This window comes from Mandrillus leucophaeus, unplaced genomic scaffold (genome assembly GCF_000951045.1).
Source record: "Mandrillus leucophaeus isolate KB7577 unplaced genomic scaffold, Mleu.le_1.0 Scaffold282, whole genome shotgun sequence".
NCBI lineage: Eukaryota > Metazoa > Chordata > Mammalia > Primates > Cercopithecidae > Mandrillus > Mandrillus leucophaeus.
Window position 1 is genome coordinate 2,002,999 of NW_012102943.1, and position 25,280 is coordinate 2,028,278.

Genomic DNA, 25,280 nt, shown 5'->3' on the forward strand with positions numbered 1-25,280 from the left:
GCCACCGCCAACTGCCCCTCCCCTCTGTGCTGCATCTCTGGCCCCCAGCTGTACCCCTGCCGTAGGGCTCACCAACCTCCTCTCCCTTACTAGAGTCCCGCTCTAAGGGAAATTGCAGACAGACCATCCCAAGGGCCTTGTAGCATAGTGAGTCCACACCTGTTATAAACAGATAGGGAAACTGAGGCTCAGGAAGGGCAAGGGACCTATTCAAGGTCTCCCAATAAGTCTGTGGCTGGGTCTTCTGACTCCCAGACTAGCTTCTTTGGGGATTAGGGGTTGGTGTGTCTCCTGGCTTACCCCAGGCTGGCCAGGCTGCAGAGGGTCAGCCAAGGCTTCACAGGTGAATGGCCCAGGCAGATGCTAGGAGGGGAGTCGTAAATTTCTGACGGAGTCTTTGGGCACAAGAAATCCCTGTGCAAGCCTGACCTTGTGGCCTGTAGGATCTTTTCACATTCCCCTACGACCTTGCTGCCACAAATACCTGGCCAGGCCCCCTCTCTTGGGGTACTCTTTTGGTCCCCAACCCGTGGCAGGGAGCCAGTCTGAGAACACTTCTCCTTCCATATGGTCCAGCCCAGATGCTCTGCTGGGCAATCCCGATTGGGACTAGACCAAGAAATGATTGCAAGATTGTTGACTGTGGTGGGCATGGAATCCCAGCTCAGGCAAATCCCCTGCTCTGTGAACAGGGGCCTGGGGGAAGCTGAGGAGGAAAGACTTAGCGGTGCAGAGGGGAGAGTGGAAGGAGGGCAGAGCCGGCCTCTACCTGTGTCACCTGGGACACCTTTCTTCACCCTCTGGAATTCAGTTACCCCGTGTGTACAGTAGTGGGAGCAGGGGTGGTGAGCCCACTCTATATGCCCTTCTAAAATAATGCCCTTTGGCATCTGAGGGTTAGGAGTCTGTAACTGGAGATGTCTTCTGATCTGAGAGGCTGAGAAGAGATCCAGCCGGGGGAACTGGAGGAGTCTTGGCAGACCCTGGTGGGAAAGAAGAGCCAGAGAATGGAAACGGAACAAAACAGATCCTCAAAAGTATCTTGTTGAGTGACTGAATGAAAGAGCCACAGGGGGAACCTAGGAAGAAAGCAGGGCAGGGGGTTCATCTACACTGGAATGGGGGTCTTGGGTGGGGGTCAGATGACTTATGTCTCTTCCATCATGTGACTCATGAGACCTAGTTCTGCCCCAGCTCTGCCATTGCTGTGTAAGCTTGGGAAGCTTATTTTGCTCTTCTGGGCCTCAGTGTCCCCATCTATAAAATGGGGTAAATAATCCTCTCCTTACACCCCAGGGGCTTTGAGACACGAAAAGGAATGTATCTGTCAATACCCAGAGATATCCGATCTGTGCTGGATGACCTTGACCAAATCACGTTCCCTCTCTGTGCCAATTCACTCCTGGGCCTTGGTTTGTCCTTCTGAAAAATGGCTGATCATCTTGGAGGATCTTTCCGTCTCCTCCACGTCACCTCTTCTCAGCAGTGCTCTCTGATTCTCTCAGGCCTCCATTAAGGGTCCCTCTAAATGCACTGCCAGCCTCCTGTCTGCCCACCGGACACCTGCTTGCCCAGTGAATATCTCGCTCACTAGCCTGGGTGCTTCTGAGGTCAGGACCATGTCTTGCTCTGTTCCCAGCACTCAGTACAGTGTTAGAACATAGTAAGCACTCAGTATGCTTGCTCAATGAATGAAGGTTGACTGAATCAACCACAGAGATGATCAGTCTCCTTTACAGATGGGGAAACTGAGGCACTGAGATATGACTCTCCCTGGGTGCCATGGCAAGGGGAGGCAGCCACCCGAGATGGGCATCAGGCAAGTGGGGTCCAGGCCACTCTTTGACAAAAGTGACTCAGCGGCTGGCGGCTGGCGTGGGCTGTGGAATTTTTAAGCATCCCCTCACATCCTGAGAGAACGGGCGACGGGAGGGAGTAAGCAGAGGGAAAAGAAGAAAAACAAGAAACTTGGGGGAAAAGAAAGAGAGAGGGGGAAAAAAACCCTGAAATTGAAAACAGACGCACGCGTCCACCCTCCCTGCCCCACCGCCCCCCTTCTCCCAGCTGGGCCAATCAGAAGCCGCCCTGCAGCCTTTCCCCCAAAGTGGCGGGGGAAGGCGGGGTGGGGCATGGAAGCCCACAGTGGTGTGAGCTCCTGAGGCTGCCAGCAGCCAGCAGTGACTGCCCGCCCTATCTGGGACCCAGGATCGCTCTGTGAGCAACTTGGAGCCAGAGAGGAGATCAACAACGAGGAGGAGAGAGCCGGCCCCTCAGCCCAGCTGCCCAGCAGCAGCCTGCGCTCGCCCTGCCCAACACAGACAGCCAGACCCAGGGCGGCCCCTCTGGCGGCTCTGCTCCTCCCGAAGGATGCTTGGGGAGTGAGGCGAAGCTGGGCCGCTCCTCTTCCCTGCAGCAGTCCCCTCCCTCCATCCCTCCGTTCTCCTGAGCCTTCAGGAGCCTGCAACGGTCCTGCCTGGCCTTCTACCCAGCTGTTACCCACTCTGGGACCAGCAGACTTTCTGATAACAGAAACTCCAAACTTGATAACAGGCAGAGGGCAGTAAGGAGGACTTCCTGGAGGGGGTGACTGTCCAGAGCCTGGAACTCTGCCCACACCAGAAGCCATCAGCAGCAAGGTAAGCACTGGAAAAAAGTGGGAACCCCAGCCCCATGCCCTGTCCCTTTGCCCTAGCCTGCATCTCTTTGAGTAGGCAAAAAAAAAAAAAAAAAAAGGAAGACATTTTTAATAAAACCAGATGAGAGGAGGCTGGGAGACTGGGTGATGTCAGGGTTGGAGGAGGCAGTTTTCTCCTTTCCCCTGCTCTGGGGTGAGTGGCCTCCACCTCATCATCCCTGCTGCCCCTGCCTTCATCAAAAACTCTCAGGGGTTTCTGGGCGCTGAGTGGGGGCCTCCAAAGCACAGCACAGTCAATGGGGAGTGGGGAGAGCTGGGAGGAGCGGGAGAGGGGAATTGGGAGAAGGGTACACAGAAAGCGGGGACTGGGGACTTCAGGACCATAGCCGCTGTTCCTCGGCCCAAGCCTTGTTTCTAAGAATCAGTCTGGCTTTAGGCCAGTCAGCCACCAGGCAACCTTTGGGGATTCAAATGGATTTGCAAATTTTCTAGATTCCTAAGATATCCTTCTAAACCCCCAGCAGCTAGAAAAGTTTGAGGGCTAGGAAAGTTCAAGGGCGATGGGGGGCCATGGCAACCCCTTAGCGGTCATGCTGCTGGGGCTGGGGACCGGGGGCTGCGACCTGATTGTCAGATCTGGGGGGCTCCTCTGTGAAGAAGGGATCAGCCAGTGGGCCATTTCCTTTGGTCCCAGGCAGCTGCTCAGGCCTCCTCGTTGTCCTCCCTCCTTCTGGACTCTACTCCTTCTCCATGCCATTCTAAAGCATAAATCCGATCACACCACTTCCCTGCCCAAGATCCGCCTATGGCTCCCCAGTGCCTGGAGAAACTCCCAGCTCCTAACAGAGGCTGCCACTGCTTGACACTTACTGCACGCCGCGACTGTGCTGAGTGCTTTATGAGACTGATCTCATGTAATGCTCACCAGCAACCCCAGAGGCAGTGACTGTTTTTACCTTCGTTTTATACATGAGGAATCTGAGGCTCAGGCAGCCACATAACTGTAACCACACAGCTAGTAAGTGGCACAACCTGGAGAGGTTGGAATCTCCCTGTGCCCCATTACTCCAGACTTGGGCCTTTTGTTCCCGCCAGTCAGATCCCAGAATTCCCAGAAGGAATGTGCACCATCCTGCTTGTGGGCATTTGCCCTCCCTCTTCCCCCTTCCTGGAATGCCCTTCTTCATCACTTTTCTTTCAGGGATATTCCATACTCCACCTCTTCCAGGCAGCCTTCCCAGGTTCTTCCTGTCTTCCAAGTGCTAGCCATGCACTTTGTGCTGAATCCATGTTACTTGGCCCTCCCCTGTTGGTGATCTGTTTATGTTCTGTTTGTTCATCAGAGATTGTTCAGGCCCCAGCAGCAGACCTGAGGCTGCACTTTCTGCTGGGGAAAGGTTTAAGGTTTCCCCATCCTGTGCTCTGCCCCCAGTGCCCAGCCCTGGATAGGCAGTGGGACTGAGAAAGTGTCCTGGTGAAAGGAAGGGGGAGCTCACTGAAGACCTTCTGCTCCCAAGTGTGAGACTAGCACCCAGGCCTCCAGCCTTCTCACAGGTGCCCTTCCAGGACATCGTGTGGCTCCTCCAGGCGGCATTTCTCCATTGCAAGCAGGGAGGAGTATGTCTGCTTCCCTCTGTGACCTCCTGATTGCACAGAGGCTTCTAGTGACAAGTTCTGAAGTCACACAGTCCTCCCCTGTCTCCAAGCGGGAGACCCAAAAGCCATAGCCTTCAGGGACATACAGTCCCTGAACATCTACCTCATGCAGGCATAGAGCCTGGTACCTCACACACCTTGGAGTCCTCATGGCAAGTTTTTGAAATCAGTGTTACTACCTCCTTTTTGTAGATGAGGAAGCTGCGGTCTGGAGAGGCTAAGTGACTTTCCCAAGGCCATACGGTGAGTCGAGGTGGTGTTTAGGCTGAAGCCTGCCTGACTCTAAGGGCTTACCTCGTGCTCTCCGGGAAGCTCCTAGTCAGAGGGAAGAATCTCCGACCTCCTGCAGAGCCTGCTCCTGGCTTCAGCACCTTCTCCAGCAGAAAGTGCAGCCTCAGGTCTGACTGCTCCAAGGGTCTGCCCAGGCCCTGGCTTAGTCCTGGGAGAGGAAGGAGACCATCTGGTCAGCACCCTCCTCCCAGACAGCAGTTATCAGCAGCCCCCCTCCTCTGTGGGAAGAAGAGCTGGGACTTATAATTGCCCGCAGATGTGGGACAGGCAGCGGAAAGCACCGTGGATCCAGAGTCAGGAGACCCAGTGCTTGCCCTGGCTTGATACAAATCCACCGTGTGGCTAACCTCAGACCCCCCACATCCCAACTCTGGGCGCCTTCCACAGCTGGTAGGCAGCGAGTGCTGTGGGTAAACAGCACCAGGCTGGGGCATCAGATGACTATGCACTGACCCCGAGCCAGTTTCTGGCTGACTGTGTGACCCTGGGGCAGCACCTTGCCTCTCTGGGCCTCAATCTCCTTGTCCGTGAGCAGCAGGACTGTGTGTGGGCTCCGTGAGACAACAGCATTGGCAAGGTGCTTACCACAGTTCCTGCACTTCACAGCTGGACCTCTGGCCACCGACTGGGAGAGCCACTGCTCTCCCAGCCTCCTGCATTGGAACACTTGGTTATGAAATTAGTCTACAATCTACAAAAGGCTCTGCCCATGGAAGGGACCTGGACACCATGTACGTTCCAAAGATCCGTGTCCATCCTCCAGGCACGGGCCACAGTCTGACTCTGAGACCAGCCGCCTCCTAGGCTAAAGGAGGGTGCTCTGGGCATTTGCTCAGAACAGGCTGCTGCTCAGTGCAGTGGGGAGGGAGAAACGGATGAAAAGGTCTTCTGAAATGCCCACCCATTTCTTGCATATGATTCAGAACCCAGTGGGCAGTGGGTTCTTGGAATGGGAATCTTTTTTCAGTGCCCCCTGCCTTCTGACCCACAGTGTTAGGAGGGAAGGGAAAGGGTGTTGGGCCCCTTCCCAGGGTCAGGGTTTGTAGCACCTCAGCTAGGAAGCAGTGTGAGCAGGATTATATAACAGGAACCAACCTGTTCTTAGTACTTTCTGTGTCTACTTCAATTGTGCTTTACATCGTTACCTCAGAGTTGCTGCTGTATTCCTCAGCTCTTGGAACATGCGGGGCATTCGGGATGTTCTTAATAAATACTGGATTAATTTAACCATCAAGGCTGGGCACGGTGGCTCACACTTGTAATCCTAGCACTTTGGGAGACCGAGGCGGGTGGATCACCTGAAGTCAGGAGTTTGAGACAAGCCTGGCCAATATGGTGAAACCCCATCTCTACTAAAAATACAGAAATTAGCTGGATGTGATGCATGCACCTGTAATCCCAGCTACTTGGGAAGCTGAGGCACTAGAATCGCTTGAACCCAGGAGGCGGAGATTGCAGTGAGCCTGAGCGACAGGGCAAGACTCTGTCTCAAAAAAAAAAAAAAAAAAAAAATTTAACCTTCACAGCAACTGCAGAATTAGATCTATAAACTCTTCCCACTTTTTTTTTTTTTTTTTTTTAGATGGAGTCTTACTGTGTTGCCCAGGCTGGAGTGCAATGGTGCGATCTTGGTTCACCGCAACCTCCGCCTCCCAGGCTCAAGTGATTCTCCTGCCTCAGCCTCCCAAGCAGTTGGGATTATAGGTGCCTGCCACTATGCCTGGCTAATTATTGTATTTTTAGTAGAGATAGGGTTTCACTATGTTGGCCAGGCTGGTCTCGAACTACCTGACCTCAGGTGATCCGCCCACCTCAGCCTCCCAAAGTGCTGGGATTACAGATGTGAGCCACCGCGCCCGGCTAAACTCTCCCCATTTTACAGCTGAGAAAGTGCGCAGAGTCAGTTGCCTAAAGTCCCACAGCTCAGAAGTGGCAGAGCTGGGATTTGCACCTGGGTGTTTCTGACTCCAGATCCCCTTGATGAGAGGCTGGATGGGGCCTGGGATGCCCCTGGGGATCCAGTGTAAACCCTGAGAATGTGCCTCAGCTGTGGGGGCCCTCAGCATTCCAGAGGTAGTCATCAGACTTTAGAACCCTATGGGACTGTGCACAAGGCGTTCCCTCCTGGGGCCTCAGTTTTCCCATCAGTCAAACAAGGAGGTTGACCCAGATGATGGTAAAGCTTTCTTCCAGCCCTACAACAATTTCAGGATTCCAAGCCACGCCAGCCCAGATTGGCAGCTGCACAAGCCTTGCTGTGTACTCAGGGATCATGCATATTTAACTTCACAATGAAAGGGTTTTTTTCTTACCCTTTCTCTACACATTACAGAAGGAGGTCAGGATCGATGATCACTAATGGAAAACTTTAACCTGCAATAACAAGGAGGAACTTTCTGACGATTAGTGTGGCCCCTTAAAGTGCTCAGTTTCTTGAGGAGCTCAGAGGGCTCCCACAGAGCCCACATGCCCATTTTCCTGGGATACTGAGCAGGGAAGGTCGGAGAGGTGGGCCCACTAGGGGCTGTGTGTGGATGCTGTAACCCTTAGGTCTCTTCCAGTGCTGAGTTTTCGAACCTCATATGCTCTAATTTCAAGAGGAAGCAAGACTTGGGCCCAGATGAGTGATGGGATCCAGAGGTGAGGGGAGGAATGGACGCAGGGACCTACCTCTGGTGGGAGTGGGTGTGAAATTCGCATACTTGTTGCTTCCAGTATAGAAGCCCACCTCACATCCCTCCTGAGCCCTCAGGCACAGATTCTCAGGATAAAGACTTCCTGAATCTCCAAGCCCTGGCCCCAGAGCCCGCCCTGCGCCCGACGCCCACATCCACCAGATGCTTCCTGGGGCAGCCCACCCCCAGCCTGGTGCAGGAGACTGAAAATCAAGGTGTATTGCTTTAACCGAATGAAAATCCTCTCCTCTCCTCAGTTCACATCAGGGCTATTTGATGTCTCAGGTGCCCAGAACATTTTATCTGCCAGAGGTACCAGCTGCTCCGCCCTGTGATGGAGAGGGCTGTCCCTTGGGAGGGTCAGGGGGTCTGAAAGTTCCTGAATGTCAGAGATGAAAAGGACTTTTGGGGGTCACCTGATTTATCTGCTTTATTGTATGGATGGGAACTAAGGTCCAGAGAGGGGAGGGGTTGCACATAAGGTCCGTGCAGATCATTGGTGATGACGCTGAGCCTGGGACCTGGGCTTGCCTTGGCTCCACCACAGGTACTGGGTCTTTCCCATCTCTCTGAAGGCCTGGAGAGACCCAGCTCCACCTCTGTGGTTCAGGGCTCAGCCTCCAGGTCTCTCTGGACAGAGTATGGGCTGAAAAGGAGCAAAGCCATCCCAACAAGAGATGGGAATCTTCCTGGGTGGTTTGCTGGACCCCCGAGCCTTTGGCCACACCACTTCTTCATTCTAATCATAGTTTCCTCTTATAATAAAGTGGGGAGAAGCCAAGGGAGAAGCTTAGTGACCCCCAGAGGTCCATCCAGCTCTGCCCTTAGCCCCTGAGAGTTCCTGCCGTGCTTCTTGTGGCTGTTTTACCACATCCTCTTTGCTGCTGCTCTGTTACCTTCCCTTCTGAGAAGTGGAAACCCAAGGGCAGTGACACCACCAGCTTCTCCACTTCTGAGGCTGAGCCTCACTGGGTATAGGGTGGGGTGGGGTTTCCAGTTAGCCCTAGAGGGGCAAGGCTCAGCTTTCTAAACATGTCACAGAAGCCCTGGCCCCTCCTGCCCCAGAGCATTGAAGGTGCAGGTATGACCTGGTGGACTGTGGGTGGCTCCCATCTCACCTGTATTTGTGTCCTTATCAGTTTCCAACCCGGGGTCTATCTGCTGAATGGATAGTGAAATGGTCACTAGACAAATAAATGCATGTAGAGATGCATAAATGGATTGGTGGGTGGGTGGATGGATGGATGGATGGATGGATGGATGGATGGATAAATGGATGGAGACAGACAGATGGCCTCCTCTTTAGTCCAGGGCACAGAGATGACTTCATGAGCACTCATCCTCCTGAGGGCCCCATGCTTAGAAGGGCCTGTGTTTGGTTTAATGCTCTGCAGTCATCATCTTGAAATTGTTAAGAATTTTTAACAAAGAGCCCTGCATTTCCATTTCGTGCTTGCCCCACAAATTACGTAGCTGGTCCTGCCAGGGAGTTCAGGCTGGGTTTGGGACGGCTTCATCCCCAAAAGCAGCCTTGCTGCCTCCACTGTCCTCATCCTAATCCACAGCCTCCCACTAAATGACAGCCTGCTGGTGTCATCCTCCTGCATGGAGGCCCCCTCCCCACAGTGCCTGGAGTTACAGCATTGCCCTGCCCAGCCAGCAGCTACTACCTGCCATCACTATCAACGCCTTGAAAAGTTGGTGCGTCCAGAGCAAATCCTCACACAGCACCACAGACCTTTCTTGAAGTCTCCCTGCCTCCTTCCCTGGCCATCACTTACCTGTTTGCTGAAGGGCCCCAGTTTCTAGCCCAACAGATCTCTCCCTGCCATTTCTCCCAGATGCTTTGCCATCTCTCACAGAGCCCTGGCAGTACCTTTCCCTGGCATCATCTGCCAAAAAACTCAAGAAACCCTGGAGGCCTAGCTCAAGGCCACCTCCCTCAGGAAGCCATACTCCGTCTCCCCACTGGAGTAATCATATACTCGTATTAGTTACCATTTACTGGGCACCTATGATGTGCCAAGTGCTGTGCGTCATCATCTCTGCACCCCCCCAGCAATGGAAAAGGAGGTCTCCCATGCCATTTCCCAGGAAATTGAGACTCAGACAAGTTAAACTCAGAGAGGTCACCCAGTTACGAGGTGGTAGAACTGGGACTTGGACCCAGGAGTAAGTGGCTTCCAGCTGGAACCACTGCTCCCAGCCTGGCAGGGCTCCCATGCCATTTCCCTGCCCTGGATGGCATCAGGCTCAGCCTGTTGACTTCAGAGTGCCGTATGTCTGTTCTGCCCTCACCAGCTCATCCCCATCACCTCCCTGGAAGGAAAGAGTCACCACTGCCTGCCCATGCCAGTTCCCTAGCCTAGTGAATTCTGTGTTATTAGGAGGCAGCCAAGGGCCCAGGACTGAAGAGCTGACCCTGCAGAGCCATTTAATCTCTCATACTGTGTATGCATTTGTTGAGCACCTACTGTAGGCCTAATCCCATATTAGGAACTTGGAGAGAGTCCAGACTGTTGTTACGTCAGTATCCTGATTTGTGGGAAGTCATATTAAAGGACTAAGACAAAGGTTCAGGAAAGAAGTAATTGACAGACAGTGGAGTGAGGGTTATTAGATGGGTCTCGCCCTAGGTTGGCCACCAAATCCCTGGGTGTGCTAGGATGAGACACTCCTCACTGAGCCTCAGTACACTGAAGAGGACTGTTGCTACTGATAGTACCAATAATCATAGCAGCTACCTCTTCCTGAGGAGGCTTTTTTGGGAGAGGCCTTCCTGCACCATCTCATTTATTACATGCATACCTTTGCTGAGAAGCCTAGTCCCGTGGAGTCTTGGCTGTGCGCGCAAGGCCGAGTGAGTGAGTGACTTCTCCCTCGAGTGAATGAATAATGATAATGTGGCCACCAACTTTGCGGAGGGCTGTGTGCCAGACCCTGTTCTAAGCATTTTGCTTGTGTTAACTCCTTCAATAGCCCTGACAACCCAGTTATGAGCTGCGATCCACAGATGAGAAAACTGAGGCACAGAGGGGAGGTTAAGTGAATGACCGAAGACAGCGGTGGGAGGATGGATGCTGAGACAGTGAGCGGGTCAGTGAAACATGGGGGTTCTCTGCCCTCCTGCTCTGCTGCCCAGGAGGGCTCTGAGGGGAATCTCAATGTTCGGTAATTGGCACGGAGAAGTGAAGAGTTGACTCATTAGCTAGCTACCCCTCCCCTATTTGCAGGATCTGGGCCTGTGGGGGAAGGCTGTGCGCTGGTGGGTCAGTGTGAATGGCCCAAGGCCTGCCTGTCCCCTGCCCACTTGGCTCAGAGAACCCATTCTGTTTGCGGCCCCCACCCCAGCCCATGGCTGCTCCGGGCTGGCAGCAGCCCGGGGAACAGAAGGTTTGCTTGTCTGCGCCTGCCGCACCCCCCTCCTCAGTCTCAGCCTGGGACCCCTCTCAGGGGCTCCTTTGGCTGCCAGGGCCTGGCACTCTCTGTTGCCATGGCACCGGCCGGAGATGAGGCTCTGGGGGGTGGGGGTGGGGAGGGCAGCCGCAGGATGGTGGAGGCCTGGAACTCTGCAGCTACAGAGGCCCTGGCCCTCTGCAAACAGTGGAAGGGGATGCTGGGGCCCCCACAGGGGCGCGCCTGGACCCTGAGCACAGCAGGCCTGGGGCAGAGCCGGCCACACACCTGGGCTGATTGCCCGGATGCTCTGTCCCGCAGGAGCACTGCCCCTGCCAGACCCCTCTCCTAGCCTTGTGTGCTGACCCTCGACATCTGCAGTGAAGTTGTGGAGTTCTATCCCTAGTCCTGAGTTCTATCTCTAGCTTGACTTTAAAATTATTGGTAACCCAGGGCAGGCCCCCCTGCATACACTACTCCTCAGTCAGAGCAGAGGTGGACCCAGATCCCTGAGGACCTTCTCATCCCTGAGATCCTGGATTCCGTATGGACCCCATTAGAGGGAGAACGTTTCTCTGTGGGCAGATGGACAGAACTGTTTCTGATCAGGAGACAGGCAGTCTGGCATGACGGGCAATAATTCAGGTTTTAGCAGTTGTGGTGACACGCACCTATAGTCCCAGCTACTCAGGAGGCTGAGGCAGGAGGATCGCTTGAGCCCAGGAGTTTGAGGCTGTAGTGAGCTGTGAGCTATGATCTGTGATTATGCCACCACGCTACTGTACTCCAGCCTGGGCAACAGAGCAAGACCCTGTCTCTAAAAAAGAAGAATATAGGCTTTGGAGCCAGGCTGGCCTGAGTTTGCATTCCAGTTCCTTTGCATCTTACTTGTTGTGTGATCTTGGGAAAGTTACCAAAAGTCTCTGAGACTCAGTATCCTCCTCTATAAAATGAGAATAATGAGTGTGCCCCCCTCACAGGGTGGTCGTGAGGATGAAGCAAAATCTCTACATCATCTCATTTAGCAGAGTGCCTGGCTCTAAATTAGTAGGGGCTTTTGTTTGTTTCCAGATTGGGGACGGGGATGAGAACAATAACTAGGAAGATGTCCTGTGTTTGGAGAGTGGGTGGTTGGTGGATAGAAGCAGGACCAATAAGCAGAGAATACAGTGAGATAAACTGTACTCAGTGTAATTAACAATTCTCAATAGTCTGGCCTCTGAAGATTCCAAGCTAGCTAAGAATGAAATGGGCCACAGGTGACGTGGTGAGATCCCTGTCATGGGAGGTGTGCAACTGCAGAGAAGGTGGGGGAGATGTGAATAGGGGGAATGTACTAAGATTGTAGGACTCTGTGAAAAATGGTGTGACTGTTTCCCACTCAAACTGTCAGCTTCAGCTTTAGCCAGCTCAAAAGAGAGTATGAAAGAATGAAAGGAGAAGTCGGGACAAAGAAGGCGAAAGGATGAGGCTGACGACTTTATTTTTTATTTTATTTCTTGAGATAGAGTTTCACTCTTGTTGCCCAGGCTGGAGTGCAGTGGCGCAATCTCGGGTTCAAACAATTCTCCTGCCTCAGCTTCCCGAGTAGCTGGGATTACAGGTGCACGCCACCATGCCCAGCTAATTAACTTTTTTTTTTTTTTTTTTTTTTTTAATTTGAGCTTGTTCTGTGCCAGGTACCGGGCTGTCCTTTTTGCGGGGCTCCTCATCTTTGCCTCCTGCCACAGACGGGCTGTCACATGGGCATTGGGGCTGTGTGTTCTAGAGCCTGTCTGCCCAGGATTAAACACTGGAGCCACCACTGGCAAGCTGTTGGGCAAACAATGTAACCACTCTGTGCCTCAGTTTCCACATCTGTAAAATGAGGAAGCAGTACCAATATCATGGGATTGTTCTGAGGACTCGGTGAGATCACTCACATAAGGAGCTTAGCACAGATAGTGGGTGATAAGTACAGTGGGCCCTTGAACAACGAGGGGGCTAGGGACAACCGCCAACCGCAAAGTCGAAAATTCATGTATAGCTTTTGACTCCCCAGAAACTTCACTGCTAATAGCCAGCCTACTGTGGGCCTTACTGATAACATAAAGTCAATTAACACATATTTTGTCTGTTATGTATATTATATGCTGTGTTCTTATAGTAAAGTAAGCTAGAGAAAAGAAAATCACAAGGAAGAGAAAATGCATTCAGTATTCATTGAGTGGAAGTAGATCACTGAAAAAGTGTTCACCCTCGTCTGCACGTTACGTAGGCTGAGGAGGAGGAGGAAGCGGAAGGGTTGGCCTTGCTCGCAGGGGTGGCAGAGGCAGAAGAGGTGGAGGAGGTGAAAGGGTGGGAAGGGTGTGAATGTTTCACATGTGTGAAAGTGGACCTGCACAGTTCAAACCTGTGTAGTTCATGGGTCAACTGTACGAAATCAGAGGTAGCTATTATTATTATTGTTATTTTTAAGGCTGCTAGAGGCCCAGATGGGGCCGGGGTGGGTGGGGGGACTCTGGGCCAGGAATCCATAGGGCCCTGGGGGTCGCCCTCAAGGCGCCGCAGGAGGCAGGAAGTGCTTGCTCTACAGCCGGTGGGCAGGGGTGTGCAGCAGGCCTCCCTCCCTCACTGACCTGCTTCTTAGGCTGCTTCCCAGCCTTCCTGGGGACGAAGGGCCCCTCCCTTGGGTCCCTCCCTTGGGCCCCAGCAGCCGTGAGGCACACACTGAGCGCTTTCCCACGCACCGTTCCAAGTAGCCAGCCAGCATGGCTGCCCCTACCCCCAAGCACACCCACTCTGACGGGTGAGGGGGTGTTTGCTGCAGGAGAGCGGGGCTCGGGCTGGGGGATCAGCCCGTTCTTTATCAGCCTGGCTCCGTTCCAGACAGATGTTTCATCTTATTTTGGACTTCCAGAAAATAGGTCATTTCTTTCCATTGTGTTCCCTGGGGAGGCCTCATGGGGAGAGGAGCACGAGTGAGTGACGAGTGTGAGGGCCTGGCTTGGGCCCTGGGGAGCTGTGGGGGCAGCCGCCTTCCTCCCTCAGTTGTGAGGGAGCTGTCAGGGCCAGGGCCGGAACGTTCTCAAAGGTTGGGTGGAGAAGCCAGTCTTTGCCTGAGGGGGATGGAGAGCAGAGGAGGGCTGGGAAGGTCACATAGGTGTTTCAGAAAGGTCCCTCTGGCTGGTGTGTGAGAACAGGTGGAGGGGACAGGTTGAAGGTAAGGAGCCTAGCAGTGGCACAGCCAGAGGCAGCCGAGCCTGTGCTGGAGGGGTGGGTGCAGGGGGCTCAGCAGGCTTCCAGGGAACCAGCACTGTTCTGCCATCCAGTTGGGACTTCCAGAACAGCAGGAGCCCACACCAGGCCCCATCTTAGTTGATTTCTGCTGCTTTGTTCAGGGGACTTTGTAGGTACCTGGAAACATAAAGAGGCCCCTGGGCCTGGAAGCAGCATGGCACAGAGAGTGGCTCCAAGACCGTGTGGCCTGTGCCAGGCTGTTCTCTCTCTGTAGCCCTCAGAGTGATCCCGAGGCTGGTGGCGAGGTTCATGGTGCAGGGGTGGAGCACTGAGCCTTCTCCAACTGGAAGTGGAGCGAGCATAGGATTGAATAGGGGCGGTGGGAGCCTCGGCCACTTCCCCAGTTTCTCCCCTCCACCTGTAACTGTCTCCTCACCCTGTGATCCTGCTGTCTTCCCTGGCTCCCAGGATGGGGCTCCCTGATGACATGACCTGATCACACCCACATCTCAGCCTGCTTGGGGACAGCCACATGGGCCAGACTCACCGTCAGGCCCAGGCTATACTGCTATCCCTTTCTTACTCTCTAGCTGCTGGCGGGAGGACTCCATCCCTGGCTCCAGATGCCTCTTGCCCCCACAGACTCCCAGGCCTGGAACTGGCAGCCTTCTCTGAGCTGAGTCATGACATGGGTCCCTCCCCAGCACCCCCACCCCGAGCCCAGCATTCCAGCTCAGCACAGCTGCCTTCCCAGAGTGGAGCCCTGAGGGCCACAGCACGTCAGCCCTGAAAGTGCTCCCAAGACAATCTTGCCCACCCTTTTGCACAGATAAGGAAACTGAGGCTCAGAGAGGGTCAGGACTGTACAGTAGTTGCACTTAGCTGCAGTTTCACTTTCTGAAGTTTCAGTTACCCCAGATCAACTGTGGTCCAAAAACATTACATGGAAAATTCCAGAAATAAACAACTTAAAAGCTTTAAATTTTGTGCTGTTCCGAGTAGTGTGATGAAATCCTGCACTGTCCTGTCTGTCCCGCCCAGGAGTGAATCATCCCTTTGTCCATATACACTACCCTCCTGTTAGTCATCAACAAAGTCCACTCCTGACATCCAGCCATCAACACCATCATGGCTCAGTGGTCCAGGATCACTTGGAGCAGATGACCTGATCCTTCTGATAACGTCTGGAGGTCAGTAGTAGCCTAACGCTCGTTCACAATGTCTACGCCATCACCTCACTTCATCTCATCATGTAGGCACCGTGTCATTCCACATCTTCACAAGAAGAAGAGTGATAGAGTACAGTAAGATATTTTAAGAAAGAGACCACAGTCACATGACTTTTATTAGAGTATATGGTCATCATCGTTCTATTTTATTATTAGTTATTGTTGTTCATCGCTTATTGTGCCTTATTTATAAATAAAACTTTATAATAGGTATGTATTTGTAGGGGGAAGAACATAGTATGTATAGGGTTTGATTTTATCCAAAGTTTCAAGCATCTACTGGGGCCTAGGAATGTATTCCCTGCAGATAGGGGGGACCACTCTCCTATAAGTGGGTGTCACAACTGGGACTAGAGCCAGGTCTTCTTACTTCCCACCCCAACCCCCCTCCAAAGTCTGTCCCAGGCCTGTAAAGTGCCCCGGTACAGAGGACAGAAGACTGGACTGGGTCAGGAGCCTGGAGTCTTCGGCTCACTTCTCCCAACAACTTAGCAAATTACCTCCACTGAGTCTCAGTCGCCAATCCCTGCCTGGCTGGGCCTGTGCAGAGAAAGTGACTTTAAACAAAGGTCAATGTGTGGCAGGACAGAGGTGTGCTGTGGAAAGGGCAGGGGCAGCTATAGCCTGAACCTTGGGGCCTTGAGCCACCAGCCTCACATCTTAGCAGGGGCTGGAGGCGGGGAGCTGTGCAGGCAGGTGAGCTTCAGCCCCATGGACCACCCGAGCCCATCTTGTCTAGGCCAAAACAATGGGCCCTCTTGCTTTCCTTCCCTAAGCCTCAGTTTCCCCACAAGCACAATCGAGCACAGGAAGGCAGTTAGATCAGATAGATGATCCCTGAGGGCTCTGGCGTGCTGACATTCCAAGACTCTGACCCCATAACCCCATGGCCAGGCCTCCTCCTCCCTCAGGCATTTGGTTTATTCAGAGCATCCCAGGCCTGAGACTGCCTGCCCCCAGCACCCCCGTCTCCCTGCAGCATGGCCCTCTCTCCCTCATCTCACTGCTATTTCTACCCGGCCTGTTCCCGGCCTCCAGACTGAGCATCCCACTGTCCCCTCAGTGCCCACAGATCCTCCCTATCCTAAACCTGCTCAGTCTCAGTCGCAGCTCTCACTCCTGCTCTTTGACCTTATTCTCATCTCAGAAAACGGCATCCTCCCCTCAGCACGTGCGCGTGCACACACACACACACACTCCTGCCTCCCAGTATTCCAAGCCAGATACAGAGGTGCATACCTCCCTCTCCAGCCCCTCAATTAAATCACCCAGTCCTGTCGATTCTCAGCTAAGTAACTCTCAAATCCATCTGTTTCTATCAGTCCCCACTGCCTTCTCTCCAGAGCCAACCGAACAGGCACGTTGGTCACAGAAGCGGTGGAGCTGGTGGCAGAGAGCACGGAGTCACACCATTTCACTTTAATCTCTGCTCTACCCCTTCTGACTCTGCGTTCCTAGCCCAGTTATTAAATGCTCTCTGCCTCAGTTTCCCCACCTGTAAAATGGAAATGATCACTGTATCTACCTCATAGAGTTGACTGAGGATCAAGTGAACCAATACATGCCAAATGCTCAGAATGGTTCCTGGTGCAGTAACACGGGCTTTCTGGCTTGTCTGTTCATGCATATGGCTGCGTGTTCAGGTGAATTTGGGGTTCTATGTGCACACGTTCCATGCATGTTGTATGTGCTGCATACACATGTGAACTGTTGTACACGGGAGCATCTCCACGGGTGGTGGGCACAGTGGGAGCTGTACACATGTGTTTTGTGTGGGTGTACACATGTTTAGTGCCTGCATGAGGGCTTGGCACACACATGGTCTGTTGCATACGTGTGTGTTTCAGAGGAGCGTGTGAGGAAGCGCGTAGGCAGGCATCTGTGCATCTGTACTATGTGTATGTGCTCACCATGTGCAGGCTCCCCCCATCAACCCCGCAGCAATGCAGGGCCCCCTCCCTGGCCTGCCTGTGTCGTGGGAGCCTCAGGACCCTGAGGGAGGGAAGCTGTTGCTGGCGGATGTGGCCAAGATGGGCTGGATTTATTTAGATTAAGGCGGTGGGAAAGGAGTGGAGAATTGTATGTGCTGGGAGGAGGGAAGTCTGGGGCTCTGAGAATGACTCCCCAAGCAAGCTTGCTCTCCTGGACTTGGGGCACCCACTCCTCTCCCCTGGACTTGGGGTCCTTACTCAGCTCCTTTGGACTTGGGGCCCCCACTCTGCTCCCTTTTGACTTGGGGTTCCCAGTCTGATCCCCTGGACTTGGGGTCCTTATTCCACTCCCCTAGACTTGGGGCCCCCCACTCCTCTCCCCTGTACTTGGGGTTCCACTCTGTGCCCCTGGATTGGGGTCCTCACTCTGCTCCCCTGGGCTTAGGATCCTCACTCTGCTCCCCTAAGGGGGGTCCTTCTGAGTCGCGTGAGGAGCTGGCAGGACCTCCACTTTGGGCCTCTGAGCCTACAACCTAGCCAGAATAGGAGGAATCAGGAGGGGTTCCTGGCACACAGCACTCTCTTCATGGGCAAAAGGGGGACCCTTAGGGGTCCCCTCCCTCTCTCTGCTCTAGAGGCCTCCCTGGGCAGGAGAGTACAGCAGATGGGGGGAGTGCCTGCTCTCTGACTGTGACATCCAGGTTGTCCTAGGTGACCCTTCCCTGGAGTACAGTCCTCCTAAAGAGGGGAAGTTGTCACAGGCAAACCCACTACCACCAAGTCAGCTGCCTGGGCCTCCCTGGGATTGGCTGGAACCAGAGCAGCCTCTGGGAAGCACAAAGAGGCCTAATGCATTGGGTGGACAATGGGGGGTGTCAGGGAGTCATCCAAGATGGCCTGGGAGGTCATGTCTGGGTGCCCTAAGCCCTACTCTGCCCTCCCTGGCCCTCTAGCCTCTTGTCCCTACCACTCTTTCCCTGCCACCTCCTGGGGTTCCACATCACCAGCGGAAAGTCCCCTGAAACACTGCTGTCTAACTCTTTTTATTTTTATTTATTTATTTTTTTGAGACAGAGTCTCACTCTGTCACCAGGCTGGAGTGCGGTGGCATGATCTCAGCTCACTGCAACCTCCACCTCCCAGGTTCAAGTGATTCTCCTGCCTCGGCCTCCCGAGTAGCTGGGACTACAGGCACGCGCCACCATGCCCAGCTAATTTTTGTATTTTTAGTAGAGACGGGGTTTCACCAAGTTGGCTAGGATGGTCTTGATCTTTCGACCTTGCGATCCGCCCGCCTCAGCCTCCCAAAGTGCTGGGATTACAGGCGTGAGCCACCGCGCCCAGCCTGCTGTCTAACTCTTAATTGTATAGATGGGGAAACTGAGGCCCAGAGAGGGAAACAACTTGTCAAAGCCCGCACAGCAAGTCTGTGGCTGAATGGTCACGGAAATTCCATCCGTGGAGCGAGAGGGCTGGTGGATTCTCACGTGACTCTAGCCTCAGGAACGTAACCCCCTCCTGCTTACTAGCCCCCACCGCCTCAAAACACCCCAGTACGATTCATGGTGACTAGAATCTCTTTGGCCAGTCAAAAAGGCAGAGCTTCACCATGGGGACCGCTCTTTGAAATGACACCTGCCAACCTCTCTGTATGGATGGGGAAGCAGAGTCCAGAGAGGCTGGAGACTCGCTCAGTCTCATAGTGGGTCCCAGGGCGCTTAGGAGGGGAGCTGATTGCTCTATTCACAGTGAAGCCAGTCCGAGATCCCTGGTGTGCCTACACCCTCCCTACAGCATCCACACTGCCTGCCTGTCCCCTCCCCACAGCTTGAATCTGCCTTTTTGCTGTGCGACTGGGGCATGCTTCTGTCCTTCTCTGGGCCTCTGCTGCCCATTCAAAAAGCATCCCCCCTAGCTCAGAGTCTCTAAGCTACCCCCAGCCCCAGGCCCAGCAGGAGGGATTCTGAAGGGGAGAGGATAGAGTACCACATGGAAGCAGGGTCGGGGGCTGCATGCCATGAAGGCCCAGCCCACATGGCCAGCCCAGACTTCCAGAGCCAGGCCAGCCCCGCTGCAGTGACCTCCCTTCTCCTGGCCAGCCGGCCAAATTCCTCCTTTAGAATAATAAACAGTGTGGCCAGCCAGGGAGACTGGGAGAGGAGGGGCAGGGAGGCTGAAGTGACCCCCTCCCCCAGCCTCGGCTGCTAATGATTTTCTTTGGCTGAGATCTCTAGCAGGAAGGGGGCAGCCAGAGGGGCACCGATGGAGGGGCAGATGGGCCTCTGTGGGGGCTGCTGGCTCCGCCTTGGCGCTGCTCCCTCCTGACCAAGGAGGCCTAGCATCCAGCTGGAGGGGCTGGGGCAGAGGGATGGTGGGGAGCAGAGGCTGGAGGGGGCGTCAGAAGGGCTGGGCTTCGAGTCAGGAGCAGATCAGAGAGGGGAGAGGAAGAAATGAGGAGACCTTCAGGCAGGCAGTCCGAAAGGGAGCGGGGAGGAGAAGAGCTGATTTGCTCAGACTGTTTCATGGGGTGTTGGGCAGAGCTAAGGTTGGGGGTCCATAGGCTGGGGGAGCCTTGCCTCTGTCCCACCCCTGACATGTGAATGCCGCCCTGGTAGGTGCGGCACTCACCATCATCCACTTCCAGAGCTGGGGACTTAGGCCACAGGGAGAGTGATGGTACAAGAGGTGGCGTGCTGGGGCCTGAACCCGGTCCGCAGCCCTAAACTGAAAACTAAAAGGGATGAGATGGGGAGGCGGGGGCAAGCTGGGCATGGCCTTCAGAGGCAGGATAGGCCGGGCAGCCCCACGGCCAGAGGAGGCTCCTTGTTGCCTCGTCACGTCATCACCTCCCAAAGCTCATGCTCTGCGACCCCCCATCCTCTGGCCTCCTTCCTGCCAATGCTACAGGCAGACTTTGGCATACCTGGCTCCTAGTGGTCTCTTGGGACCCGAGGTGTGTCTTCCAAGATAGAGGAGAGCAAGGGCTGCCCCCATTCAGTCTGTCTCTGTCTTTGTCTCTTAGTGCCTCTGTCTTAGTGTTTCTCTTAGTGCTTCTGTCTCTTAGTGCCTCTGGTGCTGTCTCTCTGGGCACCTCCTCTCTGTCTCTGTGTCTTTGTCTCTTTCTGCTTCTATCATTCCAGGTCTTTCTCTCTCTGTCTCCCTCTCAGACAGGCTCTGCTGTGGAATCTTGGGCAAATTTCTCACCTTCTCAGAGCCTCAGTTTCTCCATCTGCACCCTGAGAGTGGAGGTGGGGAGCCTGGCTTCACTGGTCTCCAAAGACCTATGAGGCCTGGCTGCTCGAGGGTACCTCTCCTGGGCCCAGCCCCTAGCCACTGTCCCCTGGGCCTCCCTATATGCTCTGAGCTGAGTAAAGGGGTCCAGGCCCACCTCCCACATTCCACAGCCCCGGCTCCCCCGCTTCCCTTCCCACAGCCCACAGCCTCCTCCGTTTCCTGTTGTGCTTGTGGAGCTGCGGGAGTTCTCTGGGTTCTGGCCTCCCCCCTCCTCCTCCCAGGCCTTTCATCACACTTTCCCAAATATTTGTCCTGGCAGATAAGAGCCTGGTATTGGAACTGTCACCCGGAGGACAGGCTGTCAGAGCTGGCAGGCCGCTGGACACCATCCAGCCCAACTTCCCCTCCCTCACTGTACAGAGGGGGAAACTAAGGCCCGGAGAGAGGCTGGGGATGCAGCCGGGGCCACATGAGAGTCACAACCAGAGCCAAAGCAAGGGCCAGGCCCCTTAAGGCTGAATCTGGGGTGGAGAGGAGAGGGTCTGTGGTCTTGAGTGCCCTTTCAGGCTTGGAACGTGGTGGCTTTTGACTTCAGCCCCTCGGACATGAAGGCTGGGTGGCCCAAGCTGAGGCTCATCCTGCAGGAGCCAGGTGGTGAGATAGCTCCTGGCGCTGCCTCCATCTGCCCTGGGCCAGGTGTTAAACTCCTCTTTAACTCTGCAGGACACCATGCGGCTTCCGGGTGCGATGCCAGCTCTGGCCCTCAAAGGTAGGTAGATGGGAGATAAGGTAGGGGAGCTGGGGGGGCTGCGGAGTGGAACCCTGGAGCTGGCAGGGGTGACGTGTGCTGGTGGCAGGGCGTGAAGCACCAGGCACACTGCCCTGCTCTTCGGCTTTGGTTTCCGGGATTTCCAGTGGGCTCTGTGGAGGCCTCCAGCTGCCAGCCCTTCAGTTCAGAAAGCGTCAGTGGCCCCTGCTTGTCCAGAACCATCAACTCACATCCTTTGATTGGTCCTCCAGACCCCATCCCACCTTCTGGCACACACCCCTGGCCTCCTGGCCTCGGTCTGGTAGATCCGCGGCACCCGGCTTGGACCCCTCATTAGCTGGGAGCTTCCAAGTCCCTGCTGGGCTTCTCAGCACACCCCACCCCTCAGTCCTGTCCGTTAACATGTCTTCAGCTCTGCAGGGGCTGAGTGGCTGACCCAGAAATTAATGACCAGCCAGCAGCCTGCCCGGCAGCTGGCTGTCAGATGGACTGGCTGCCTGACTGCCCACCTCCCCTCCTGATCTTTATCACCAGGGGGCATGGAGGGTGTGGCCTGCAAAATCCTTGTTCAGGGGATGTCATGGTGGGAAACCAATCACTTGACACACGCATACCCCCAAACCCAGGCCCCTCCAGCCCAGAGGGGCCTCAGCATCTTTCCTGCCCCCACTCTGAGCTACCTGAGCCCCTCCCTCCCATCCCTCTCCCACCCAGAGGCACCTCTGGGCCTTGGGCAGAACCTGGGCAGTGGGGGGAGGGGGCAGGGAGCTGTAGGGAAGAGGCTCAGAAAGTGACCTGGATGCAATGCAGGAACTAGAGGCCAGGGAATTGCTTCCCGAGGATTTCCTGGCCCCTTCTGGTGCCTACTGCCTACACACGGCACTGCTGAAGGATTTAGAGGCTGGGGTCTAAAGGGACTGACATAGGCAGTCTGGAGGACTCCCTGGGGCCCTGGCGCTGGGTGAGTGATCCTCAGAGCCGTGGCTGGGGAGCCCCAGTCTGTCAGATAAAGGAGCTGTGCTCCTCAAGGACTTGAGGGCTGTGCATATGTGGCCTCCTCACAGGCTCAGCCCTGTGAGAGGTGCTGAGGCCCCTGTGCCCTGATGTCTGATACCTCCTCCCCCAAAGGCCAGCTGCTGTTGCTGCCCCTGCTGTTACTGCTGAAACCGCAGGTCTCTCAGGGCCTGGTCATCACACCCCCGGGGCCAGAGCTTATCCTCAATGTCTCCAGCACCTTTGTTCTGACCTGCTCGGGTTCAGCTCCCGTGATGTGGGAGCGGATGTCCCAGGAGCTCCCACAGGAAATGGCCAAAGCCCAGGACAATACCTTCTCCAGCGTGCTGACACTGACCAACCTCACTGGGCTAGACACGGGAGAATACTTTTGCACCTACAATGACTCCCGTGGACTGGAGCCTGATGAGCGGAAACGGCTCTACATCTTTGTGCCAGGTAAGGGTCCCCAGGCTGTGTGCCCACTCCTTACCCCTTTTTCAACTGGAGGCACCAGGGGAAGTCCAGAGAGTGCTTTAGTTTGTTGTGAAATGCAGCCGTCCTAGAAAAGCAGACAATCATGGAACCAGCCTGGCTCAGTCCGGCAGTGTATTCGCCCCCACTCCTTGGTCTGGATGATCTGCCCGCTCCCTGCCAGTCACCCCATTCCTGCCTCCCAAGAACTCTATATTCTCAGCTGCTTCCAATCTGCTCCCTCTTGACCCCACATCCCGTCTTCCCCATTCTCCAAGCTCCAGATATCAGCTGCATTTCAACTTGTGACTTGCCTTCTTTCTTACCCTGGCGCTGTCAATATCAAACATTAGAGCTGGAAGGGACCAGCTCTAACATTTGATTTATGCTCCTCTGGGAGTATCCCTATTCTGTAACGGGGCGACAGAGGGCCAGAGACAGCAAATGACTTGCCACACAGCAATTCAGGGGATGGCCAGAAACCCGGTTTCCCTGACTCATTCATGGCTCCACTCCTGGCAGATCCCACCGTGGGCTTCCTCCCTAATGACGCCGAGGAACTATTCATCTTTCTTACGGAAATAACTGAGATCACCATTCCATGCCGAGTAACAGACCCACAACTGGTGGTGACACTGCACGAGAAGAAAGGGGACATTGCACTGCCTGTCCCCTACGATCACCAGCGTGGCTTTTCTGGTATCTTTGAGGACAGAAGCTACATCTGCAAAACCACCATTGGGGACAGGGAGGTGGATTCCGACGCCTACTATGTCTACAGACTCCAGGGTGAGCCCCCTTTCTGGCCTGATGCTCAGCCCAGGCAAGTATAATCCTCCACAGAGCAATAGCCCTTTACAGTTTACAAAGTGTGAGACTCCACTTCCCAGTGGATTCTCACCACAGCCTTGGAAGGGAGATAGTGTTTTCCCCATGTTACAGATGAGGAAACTCACGCGCAGAGAGAGGATGGAGTTTGTCCTCTGTCGCAGAATTCGATAGCGGCAGAGCTGGCCTGTGTAACATGGTTGGTGAGGGCACGAGCTTCTGAGCCAGCTGGGTCGAAATCCCAGCTTTGCTATTTCCCGTCTGAGTAAGTTTACACAAAGCACGTAATCTCTCTGAGCCTGCTTCCCCTCTTGTAACGTGGGTATAATAATGACTGCCTACCTCATAGGATCATTGTGAAGATTAAATACAATAAAAGATGGAGAGTACCTGGCACATGGTATGTGCTCAATACATTTCTCCTGTACGTAGATCTCCAGAGTGTACTTTGATTTCCAGTCTGTTATCCCTTCTAGAACGTCAGCTCCATAAGAACAGAGATTTTGTCCATTTTGGTCACTACTGTTGCCCCAATGTCCAGAATAGTACTTGGCATGTAGTAGGTATTCAGTAAATATTTGTTGAATGAATGAATCTTCTACATCAGTCATCCTTTCCCTCTCTAGCCCCTACCCTATCCCCAAGCTGAAGTGGTGGCTGGTGGTGACTTCCCCAGCCCTAAGCCAATCTCTTTCCACCAGTGTCATCCATCAACGTCTCCGTGAATGCAGTGCAGACGGTGGTCCGCCAGGGTGAGAACATTACCCTCATGTGCATTGTGATCGGGAATGAGGTGGTCAACTTCGAGTGGACGTACCCCCGCAAAGAAGTAATGTGGGACCAGGCAGGGGTTGGAGGGGGGGCCAGGCAGGGGTGAATATCTGAACTGCAAACTGATTTCCCCTGGCCCCTCCTGATTTGGGGGGCCTGCCCAACCTGTCGCTGCAGAGTGGGCGGCTGGTGGAGCCGGTGACCGACTTCCTCTTGGATATGCCTTACCACATCCGCTCCATCCTGCACATCCCCAGTGCCGAGTTAGAAGACTCGGGGACCTACACCTGCAATGTGACAGAGAGTGTGAACGACCATCAGGATGAAAAGGCCATCAACATCACTGTGGTTGGTGCGTGCCTTGGGCTCAGCCCAACCCCCAGTCTGAGCTGGACCCACCGCCTCTCACAGCCCCGGGATATAGTCAGCCACACTCCAGTGCAGCCCTAGCTAGCCTCTGTGCCAACCAAAACCCCAATACCAAGACAAACCCAAACCAAAATGCAGTGTCAACCCCAAATCCAACCCTATCTCAACCTAGACTTTCTGACTAGCCAGAGCCCCAGCCCCAACCTGACTTCCAAGCGCAACTGCCATCCCAGGTCCAGGAAGCTCCATCCCCAAATTCAACCTTACCACTAGTTCAACTTTATCACTAGTCCCAGAATCAGCCACATTACTGACCCAGAACAGAGAACTGTTAGTACAACTCTGGTCCCTACCTGGGAGCCAGCTCCGACATCCACATCAGCCCCAAATTCGGCCCCTTCTCCAGGCCCCGTCCCCAGCCCAATTTCAACCTCAGCTCGGGGAACTCCATGGCCAGCAGGGTCCGCAGGCCTGAAGCCCTGCCTCACAGGCTGGCCTCCTTTGGGATTCAGTTGGTGCCCTGCCCCCAGGGCCCCGCCCCTGATGGTCACCCCTTGCAGAGAGCGGCTACGTGCGGCTCCTGGGAGAGGTGGGAGCACTACAATTTGCTGAGCTGCACCGGAGCCGGACACTGCAGGTAGTGTTCGAGGCCTACCCACCGCCCACCGTCCTGTGGTTCAAAGACAACCGCACCTTGGGCGACTCCAGCGCAGGTGAGATCGCCCTGTCCACGCGCAACGTGTCAGAGACCAGGTGAGAAGCTCGCTCTCCCACCCCATTCTTGAAGTTATTTTTCTTTGCAGCCACCAG

The 25,280-nt window shown here is 54.6% G+C and overlaps 1 protein-coding gene across 3 annotated transcripts in view; it reads left to right on the plus strand.

Moving 5' to 3' along the window:
• Positions 1–2,102: 2,102 nt before the first annotated feature.
• PDGFRB (platelet-derived growth factor receptor, beta polypeptide) overlaps positions 2,103–25,280 on the plus strand; it is a 42,245-nt gene continuing 19,067 nt past the window's right edge. The window contains exons 1-7 of one of the 3 annotated variants that reach the window (XM_011985365.1): positions 2,103–2,636; positions 20,990–21,035; positions 22,164–22,487; positions 23,025–23,291; positions 24,032–24,159; positions 24,279–24,453; positions 25,031–25,223. In XM_011985365.1, coding sequence (XP_011840755.1) covers positions 20,996–21,035; positions 22,164–22,487; positions 23,025–23,291; positions 24,032–24,159; positions 24,279–24,453; positions 25,031–25,223 — 1,127 coding nt within the window. In that variant the 5' untranslated portion in view covers positions 2,103–2,636; positions 20,990–20,995. Of the gene's footprint in view, positions 2,637–20,604; positions 20,637–20,989; positions 21,036–22,163; positions 22,488–23,024; positions 23,326–24,031; positions 24,160–24,278; positions 24,454–25,030; positions 25,224–25,280 lie in introns of those variants that run through there. The other 2 variants (XM_011985368.1, XM_011985367.1) reach the window with 2 other exon arrangements.